The 10,580-nt window shown below is 41.2% G+C and overlaps 1 protein-coding gene across 1 annotated transcript in view; it reads right to left on the bottom strand.

The window, feature by feature from the left end:
- erf (Ets2 repressor factor) overlaps nt 1–9,667 on the bottom strand; it is a 31,570-nt gene extending 21,903 nt beyond the window's left edge. Inside the window, 1 exon segment of the mRNA XM_020618509.1 lies at nt 8,890–9,667. Coding sequence (XP_020474165.1) covers nt 8,890–8,911 — 22 coding nt within the window. The 5' untranslated portion in view covers nt 8,912–9,667.
- Between the last annotated feature and the right edge of the window lie 913 nt (nt 9,668–10,580).

The raw sequence follows: 10,580 nt of genomic DNA, 5'->3' as shown, positions 1-10,580 counted from the left end.
GGTGGGGTCCAGGCCTCCATATAAAGTGGGCATGCTGTGAGTGGGCAAGATGAGTGAGTGAGTGTCTGAGGGACTAACTGATTTTCACATCTCAATAGACCCAACTCATCCATCACTGCTTGGGGGTTTCAAACAGCCAACAGGGACACCAAATGGGCTGCAAACCCATTGCTTATGAGTTAACAAAACAACCAGGACAGCTCTTTCAACGTCATAAATTCAACAAGTGATACTCAATTATTTAATACTGAATCATTCAGCGTTCTTTCACATTTCTGTCACTTGTTTCAATAAGCATGCTCACCATGTCATCTAAGCAAATATGTGCCAAGATTTTTTTAAGAATTCATCTTTAATTTGATGTTATTATATTAGCTGTCTGTGTACTGAGTGATAAAAGACAGATAGGAAGAAACGGTAAACTTACCCTTAAAGCTGACTGATGGAGCTGACCTGGATAAATGGTGCCAGTCTTATCACTAATATAATTTATGGCTTAACTTTGAAGCTGCTACAAGACAAGCACAAAGTCTACATTCCTTTTAACAGATTTTACACACTGTCTGATAAACCCAGTGAAACTTGGGCAGGACATGGTGTCTCTCAGCTGTGCCCAGAGCCTTTTATTTTATTCACATGATATTTATTTTCAGGTGCCCATGTTTGAAAGAATAAAATCAAATCAAATCAAATCAAATCAAATGTAGTGTAGTGAATTAAAAAAGTCACCGTATTCAAGGCAGGCTGGTTGGCTATGGTTGCATGGTCACTGCTACTGTCACTAACCTCAGGAGCCAGCAGGCAGACACCTGAACCAACATTTTCCCCATCAATAAAATTCAAGATTTTACACCCCCTGAACCCTGCAAAGAACCACGCATAACAGAAAGACACTAACACACCTGTTCTGGATCAGGGTTTACAAGCTAGGCTATATGTTAAAGGTGTGGTTTCAGAATGGTTCTCTTAGCTCGACTTTCTCCTGCCTTTTCAGTGGGGTTTGATGAAATTAATATTTAGAAAAGTACCAAGGTTCATGTTTGTGAGAGCATCAATTTAAACACTTGACTGTTATATATGAAAGCTGCAGACATCTCATGTTTTCATTCGAGCAGTGTGGGGTAAGAATGCAGGTGCATCGCCAACAAGTGTACAGGCAGGAAATGTCTGGGTTGGATCAACCTCGTCCAAACAACCACAAAACCAAACTGTGCTGTTTTTTCTCTCTGCAACCTGTTGGCAGGGTTTTCAGTGGCTCAGCGGCTCCTGTGGTGGTCCCCTTTGAGAGCATACATCTAATTTATCCAATATTTATTTATCTAATAGCCCATTTATTTTATCATTTTATAAATGCTTTCCAAATTAAAAAAATTTTTTTAAGACTTTCCGCTGGCGCTGTAATTCACTGCCAGGGAATGCAACAGTTTTAGCCATTTCAGTGTGCGTCAATGCTCCCATTTCACATAAAAACACAGATGTTGCCATCTACTGTAGGCCTCATTAATTGCCAGAACATAACGTGCCAGACTACCTCTCGCCATTCCTCCTAGCAGGCTGCCTAAAAAACATTTGGTGCATAGTTTTGCTTTGACAACAACCTGGCGGTAACACGGGCACTGTCGTACAGAGCCACACAGAGCCGTGTCTAGTCTGACGCCGTTATTGTTTCTGCTGTGTAGAAGGCCGACTCATGTGCTGGTAGAGGCCTTCCTCAATCCCTCTGGCCACAAACAATGCCAAACCGGCCAGCACACCCTCCCTCCATGTCCACAAACTACAGACAACAGCCATAACACATAGCACAACCCTCCACACCTCCGTCAGTTAAGATGACTCAAGCCCATAAGCCAGAGACAAAGCACAAGCCTACCTCTACACCTTCTGTACTTTCTCAGCCTTGATTTGATTTAAAAACCTCCAAAACACAATTCAAGGGCAAAAACAGTCTGCCTGCATTTTTTGATGACCAAAGGCTCTACAAGTAGGGCTGTGCTACATCGCACTCATCATTCACTATATCCTTCTCCTTGTAGGACAGATAACCCATACTACTCGCTTTGTGTACAACACATTACTGCCATAAATATGAAAAAAAAAAAATCTGAATCTTGTGCAACCTGTATGTTTATGCAAGAGGGATTCATCAGTGTGTGACCAAACAATACTGCAACCAGAAACCCAGCATCCTGTCAGGTGTTTCAGAGATAGCTGTCCTGCTGCAGACGCCTGCCTTATCTGCTCAGTGAAGCGAGTTGTTGGTTCCACTTGACCCGCTCTGTACTTTCATCTGCCCCGCTGGGGGTCGACTGAGACAGAGCCAACAGAGATTCACTCAGTCTTACATACATACACATACTAAGCAAACAAGCAGGCCAACAAAGACATTTTAGATGATAAGAACATTCTTTGGACTAAAAAGCAGTACTGTCATTTTACCAATCATAGTACACAGATACTACTGGGGCAAGGGGGGAAATAGTCAGAATTTCACATGAAAAAATTCTACTTAACAAAAAGCTGGCTCTGCACCCTCTGTTTTAAGCAGGCCAAATGTAGACAATGCGCTGCCACACTGTAATATCATTGAAAATATCAGACAGTAGTTTCTTCCTAACTCAACACTTTACACAGATGTTCAACAACCATGCAGAGAGAAACTAATCATAAAGGAGGTAGAGAGAACAATCTCTACTATCCAGCAAAAGCAGCATCAATACACAGTGGAACAGTACAGCCACAAGAGGTACTCCAATTAGAGTGACGAGTGCCACACTCATTGATATTTTGCACCAGAAAAGGTTTCTATATTGTTATTGCTTCTGCAGCTACATGTAGAGCCCAAAGCTGGATTTTAAAAGGTAAAGCACAGCCTGTGGGTCTAATAAGTCATCCTGAGAACTGTAGCTCACCAACAGCAGCAGGAGCAGATGAGGCGGGTACATGTAAAGTGTGCACAAAAAAATAAAAATCACATTTTATCAAAAAGAATTACTGTAGTGCAACATTGCTAATTGATTATTCCTAATGGTTTCACAGCATAAGAGGATGGATTATGTTTCTAATATCTGAGCTGCAACATGACAAATACTGCACAGTGTATAGCATCTTACACTTAAGATCCCCAAAACTCTAAAGATGCCTGCTGAATATATGTAAACTGTCTGTGTTTAGTAAGAAGACATATAAAATCAAAAAGGCTCGTGGTTGTGTACAATGCTTCAAACTGATTCAGGCTCTTCTACCTTTTCCTTCTGATGTAAAGCAAAGTTGACTTCTAGGATCAGAAAATTAGTTTCCTGATGTCAAAATAATTCTGTAAACCATGTATTCACCAAAGAATTAACAGGAAAAAAAAATAAAATAAAATAAATATGAAATGTGTGAAGCTCAAAACCTTTGCAGTGCCTGTAAATAGAACATGTCACCTTACACTTGCTTTATCTATGTGTGATGGTTTAATTTTATTTCACATCCAGAACTCGGCATCCGTGAGACCCACAATCACAACATAATGGAGCATTAAATTAAATCGTGCAATCTAACTATCTGACATAATTAGGTCACTTTGACAAACTGGATCTTTTAGATTAAAATGATTATTGAAGCTGCAGGCATGGATGTCTATTAAAATGCACCTCCCAGACTGACTATGAGGCTTTCCTGTGCGTGAGGCCCGGTGTTTGTTTGGCCAGCTCATGCAATCTGTCTATTCTCTTAGCTTTGTATGGGTCACTGAAGCCACTGTACATACACACATCCAGGAAAAAAGGCCCAGTGCAACAGTGAAAGATGATCAGAGCAACACTGACCTGGACCACCACTTGATAACACACCAGAGAAATGCTGACGTCACTCCACTGTAGTTTTTCCAGGGTCTGCTTGCCCAGGCTTGGCTCAGCAGTAATCAGGAATGTGAACAGGTAACGTAAAGGCTGACCTGATCACTCACACTAACCATGAAATGGGAGGGAAACAAGCAAAACTGTACATCCTGAAAGGAACATTGGCATTTAGAATATTTTAAAGCTGAAATTACTCCCAAATTAAAATCATTTTAATTCAATACAAAGGCAAAATCGTGACCATGCTAGGTCGCTAATGTTACCAACACAAACATAATATCTTAGATGCTAACACATCTGAATCAAATCTGAGTCCTTTGGCTGCTTTTAACCATTTCTGTGTCAAAAACCCAAACTGATGTTAACCCTGGTCTTTGCTCTTTCTTTGTCCCACTCTCTCTGTGCAAAAGATGCCACCTCTTCACTCTGGGCTGGCAGGGGCTGAGATGCACCATGTCCTGCACTAGAGAATACACCATTAATTCACATAGAGACAGAGTCCTAAAACAAATAGCAGGTAACCACCAGGGTGTATATCAGTCACCAGCAGCTCTTCTCAGATATTCTCTGAGACAAACAACTTGGCCTCAACTTCTAAAGTAATTGTGCTGTCGCTTTTGAAATTGCCAGCAACATAGCTCAGCACAGTGGTGAGACAGTAACACAGAGTCCTTTCTAAAGGAAGCTAACAGCATCATTTTTTTTTTTTAACAAAAACGAGCCTTTAAAAGCTTTTTCTAACCTGTGTTATGTGAGCTGTTTGAATCTACATGACGACATCTATGCTCTTCTTGTAATTACAATAGGCAGAGCCAACCACAACCAAATTGTTTTCCTCAAGAGCAATTTGGTCTCACTGGTAAAAGTCAAACACTCTTTGTTGGGACCACATCAATGTCAGGTAGAACTGTACATGACAGACACATGAGGATAAACAAACACACACAAAAATACATAAATACACTCACAGTAATAAACAGCAGTCTAGCCCTTAACACAAGCTAATTTATGTATGGCTCTATTCACCCCACAGACACACAGTGTTCCAACATACACTCATACATACAGAGTGCAACAGAGTGTGCTGGCTCACTGGCCCCGGCCATCTACAGCTGTGACGTCTTACATGTGGCGCGTTGTTGATATAAGGAGTAACACAGATGGAAAACTAGAGTTGGTGGGCCAGACTGCTGACTTCCTGGTAGGAAGAGAGTGGAGGTTTATATATACACATACATACATACACACACACACATTAATACAATCTGGAATCTGGACACAGGTCATCATTTCCTAATGGGATGCTTTACACACGGATGTAACAAAGCTTCACAACTTCATTTAAGCACTGAGTCAACAGTGCAAGCTTTACTTCATTCCCTAGAAACTAAGCGAAGTTGCTATGAATCACACAATAAACTCTGAGAAATAGGAACTGCTGAGAACATCCAAACCAAGTTGGCTTTTATTTTACAGCCAAATCAGCACACCGACAACAGCATGTAGCTTCTTTAACTTGACTATAAGTCTAACACAACATAACCAAAGTGGAAAATCAGTTACAGATAGACAAAGTGATCTATCCTCTGCTGCGTGGCACGTGGTCAGAGTTTTTTTTAACTAATGGAAGTGCCGCGTGACATTGCTAGTCCTCTGGATAATGGAAGTCATTAAGTCAAAATATGATGTTAATATATCGGGGCTTATGTTTGTTGAGTATCTCAGAATGGCTCCCAGGAACCATGCAGAAAGCTCCCTGAGGAATAAAAACAGTCCCACCTGAGAGCAGGATGTATAAGTTATTTATGAAGCATCCTACTCTCAATCCTATTCCTAAGAACCAGCATGTCGCTGTTGTATGACACACAGAACATTATAGGGAGGTGTAGTGAAACAGTTGAAGTTTGTAGTTTTAGACATCTGGAAGCTGAGATAAACACCACTTTTCAAGTGAAGACTTTAAATTCTGATCTATACCAAGTCAAGCTCTGTAAGAGGCCTTAAGTTCACTGGCAAAGCACTCAATGTTATTCAGCTGTGTGAATTATCATCATCTGCCTTAAATTCCTATAACAGAGCAGTATATAAAGAGATAAAATGATAGTCCATTCTCACTGGGGGCCTCTCCTGTGTGGATATGGGCCTAAGACCATGTAATATGAATTTACAACCAACTGAGTGCTGAGGCTGTGATAACATATTCCATTCATATAAGTATCTTCAACAGGACAATGATTTTAATGTGTGCGCCACTGATGACTCCAACAAAACCAGGAACACCACCTCCTGCCCAGTTAGGACAACTCTAAGACAAGCTTTCCTATATTTTAGTAGAGTGGTGGAGTGATTTCCTAATTTAGCTATGTTAATAAAATGCTCTTGCTCAGGCAACAGTTTTACGATATACCATGGTATGAATGTTGACAGTTATCATACCATGCACATTTGCTTATTACCAGTATTTAAAAAACAACAACAACAAAAAAATGCACGCGCACCTTTCTTCCCCGACTGCTTGTCATACTCCGCTACAGGTGCCACATGCACACATGAAGCGGAAAAATGGCAGAGAGAAGGAGGCTGAAACCAGCAAACTTTATCCAGCAAAAAAGAAATTTAAATCAGCAGCGCAGGATAACGTTGGATATCTCAGAAATGAACGGTTCTGAGAACACCATTTCTCTGTACAGGCCAAAGTATGTGTCCTGTCTGTAACTTTAATCTCAAACCTCAAACATTAAACATGTGTTCGCTCACTCATCTCTGACTTACAAAAGATATCTCACAGATCCTGATTTGACCCCAGAAACATGCAAAAACTTTCCCAGCTCACACAAATGTGTGAAGGCACAGACAGGTCAGGTCTGGCTGCGTTCTCGTGCGCCTACAATAAATTAACAACAACCTCAACCAACTACAACAGTCAAATCCTGCTTTTAGATCAATCCATGAGTGACAGGCTATTAATACTATACTGAATAGTATAACACGTAGAACGGCGAAGCCAGGACTCAAACCACCGACCGTTAGGTGAGGGGACGATCCACTCTACCTCCTGAGCCACAGCCCAGTGAGTTCTTACTCTGAGATGTTTGGTACAGGCCCTGAAATAGGCCGCGCTGTTTCTCTGAGCAGGGCACTAAGAAAGAAATTGTCAGAATCTCATAAAATTTTATTTGTAAACATGGCCAAACTGCATGAAGCCACAGCAAGAATGTTCTAGGCTCGAACCTTGCAGTCTCTGTGTGGAGTTTGCATGTTGCTACATGCTGCCTCTGGGGATTTCCTCCCCCAGTCCAAAGACATGCAGGTTATGTTAACTGCGTTTACTGGCGGCTCCGAATTGTCCATAGGCATGAGCGTGAATGTTTGTCTGTGTCTGTGTGTCAGCCCTGTTCCTGCTCCACCTCTCACCCACTGTGGAAAAAGTTGTGTTTTAAGTTTTTGGATAATCGTTTTGTGATATAAAAAGTTATTTGTGGCAGCAGAGTCCTAGAAGTCATATTTCTAATTATGACGTGCTTTGGTGTGGCATTCCCCTCTTAAACATCTATTATGGGAACTGGGTCTTTGCCTGCCCAAGATTATAACACAACACTACTGATTAACTGAGTTTAAAAGCACAATCAAGGGACAATCATAACCTATGGATGGAAAACTGAAACAATAAAACCAAAAATGAGCAAAATTTGAAATAGCAGGACTTAAGGTTTCTGAGTTGAATTTATTTAAAATCCTGAAGCAGCTTAGTTGTTAAAACAATACACTTCTTGTCAAGGGTCGAACAGATTTACTCACAGGAAACAGAGAACCCACTGAGCTTTCCAAACAAAGGGACAAAATGTTTCCTGATTTATTTTAAGTCTTGCGCCAACAATCCAGCATAATCCAGGTGAGTTTAACTATCTCAGTTAACCACCACCCCATTACCAATCACACTGTTAAAGGCAAGACAAAACTGTCCAGAATCATCATTAAAGTAACTGGCTCGTCTCAAGTAATACTTATCTGAACTGTACATTCACTCAGTAGGTGGAACAGCCACCTCCATCACACTCAATCTCAACAGGAACAAACACAGAGTTATAACTTGTTTTGTTTTTTAAAGACCTGTTTCAATTAGTTTAATTGTTTTTTTATATGTAACGTGTGGCTTTTATATATATATGTGATACTATGATACTTTTGTCTTTTTACTGTATTTGTCTTTTTACTGTATTTATTTGACGTTTTCAGCCATGTCTAATGGACAATCAAGTACCTTGAACTTTTACCTTTCACTGCAGGTTGTGTGATACATGAAAATGAGTGTTGGTTGAGACCTTAATCTAAAATAATCAAAACGCAAAAACCGATAAGCACTTTGCCCAGTCTGTCACTCACATCCTTGACATAGAGAGGCGATATATTTATTCTATGTTGCATTTCCTGAAATATAACATACATAAAAATCCCTGCCATCCCGTCTCAACACCTTTACCTTGTCTTTTTCAAATAAAGAGAAACGGGGTGCACCACTATCAAGGTTCTGATAATTTGATTCACTTACAAGTGGTGTTACGCTTTTGTTTCACTAAATTAGATCCGAGTCGTTGTGTATTGCTGCATAAACTACAACTCAAAAGCAAAGTTATGGTCGGTGCACTTTGGTCCTGACCCTCGCTCCTTACCATGGATCCGGGAAACTGAGCTAACGTTACAGTTCCCCTCACTGTATACCTCTTAGCACACAAGTTTAAACATCCTTTAAAAGTTAAGCGTAATGGACATAAGATTATAAAAATGGAATTCATACCCGCCTCAATTAACTGTAGCTGAAAAATAAAGCGGTCCTAGGTGTGAGCGACCTACTAGGCGCACTGAAACAATAACAAGAGAGTCGGATGGATCCACAGTAGCGCCATAATTTTGTCACACTTTCCCTGGAACCGAGAGTTTGTTAGCATGCTAACAGCTAGCCACCGACCCTACAGACGCCGTTGTTTCCATTTGAAGAACGACAGCAGCGTCGGAAAAGTTCATTTCATATGTGTGACCATCGACTTACCCGTGTCTGCCGGGGTTTTCATCTTTGTTGTCGTCTTTGGTGTGCTGCTTCAGTCACTTTCCCCGTCGGCTGGTAACTTTAGACGTCAGTTAGCTAGCCTTAGCCAAGTTAGGTTAGCTAGCGGAGTTAGCAGTAACACCCCACTCCTTCCTCCGGTGTTGTTCTCAGGAGCGGCTCTTTAGAAAGGACCCGACCCAAGTATGAGCGACGCTTTCAAGCTAAAAAACTCCACTAACTTCGTATGAAGTTCTGCTTTTTATCTCGACTCATCGACGTTTGCTCGGTAACTTTTTTTTTGCGGAGGTATTTGTTTTTCAGCACGAGTTTCAGATGAGAAAAGTTGCCCAGAGCCTCTGGGGGGGGGAAATACAGTCGCCCGGGTCTGAATGGCGAAGGTCGAAGTTTGGAGGAGTCGTGCTGCCGTTGGTCGATGCTGAAGCAACGGAATGCGACGAGTCTAAATCTTCATCCCATTTGTTTAACGATGTCGATTCCTCCTCCACATCATCATCCTCACCGACAAATCAGCGATGCTTCTCTGTGAAACAAACTCTGCTCTTCTCTCTGGCCCTCTCTTTCTCCGGCACGGACTTTTTCTTTTTCCACTCACTCACCCACTTCGTGTTCTCTCAACCCCCCCTTCCTCTGGCGGGGTGTCGTGTTTCGCTCTCCTCCTGCCACACGGGGCCGCCCACGCTGACCCACGGAGGGAGGGAGGGAGAGAGGAACTCAACGCCCACTTGTTGCCAAAGATCGTCTATGTTTTTTGAAGCTTACTTTTCATTCCACCCTGACCAGTGAGCTATGGCATTTTGTGGGCGCTCAAATGTACAAAGTTTCCTGTTACAGTTTATTTTTCACGGTCATAAACTTAGAGTAGCCCATGAGCAATCAATTAGACACATTCTACAAAACAGATAAGTAAAAAAAAAAAGTATTTTTCAAGTTAATTTATCATTTCAGCATAAAAATACAAGTTAGGTGAAACAGGCCGTCATTTCATCAGGAATGTTATGGCCACAAGCTTTCAACAAAGTAGCTGGTACTTATAAACACATGAATCCCACAGGCAGTGGCTGAGACTGTGAACCACAGGTTAGAGTCAGTGAACCATTGTAAGCTAATATAAAATATAGCTATATGATGTAGCTTTTAATTAATTTTTGTATTTATTCAACCCAGTTTTGTGATGGCAGTTGATATAAGCAGGCTACGTTAAACTGATGTTACATTTCTTAGAGTGATAGAACACAAAAACAGAATGCCTAACATCCATGAAAAATCTTAGGTTTATTTTAATTGATTTAGATAGAAAATGGAGGCGAATGTGATTCAGTGGGTAGTGTTGCGCTAACCAGTTCTTGTTACCATGCTAATTCTGAGAGACGAGGCAGTCCAAGTAACTTCAAAACAGTGCTGATTTATTCAATGAACACAGGTAAAAATTAACATTACACCTCCAATATGCACGCAGGCAGCTGGAAGATGAAAGACCCCGAACCACAACAGGCCTATACATTATATCACTTCGGGCTAACCCCATTCTACTCAGGAGACGCCAAACCGTGACGTCTCCTGGTGCCAGCTTTGCAGCTGGCCATAGCAGTAGTCAAAACATGAAGCAAATCAATGTGTGTGTGTCTGTTGATTAAGTGGTGTGTAGCTAAAAACATTCTCACACGAGTTCTAGT

Source organism: Monopterus albus, unplaced genomic scaffold, assembly GCF_001952655.1.
Source record: "Monopterus albus unplaced genomic scaffold, M_albus_1.0 scaffold206.1, whole genome shotgun sequence".
NCBI classification, from domain to species: domain Eukaryota; kingdom Metazoa; phylum Chordata; class Actinopteri; order Synbranchiformes; family Synbranchidae; genus Monopterus; species Monopterus albus.
Note: the sequence above shows the minus strand (reverse complement) of the source record. Positions and strands in the feature narration are given on the sequence as shown.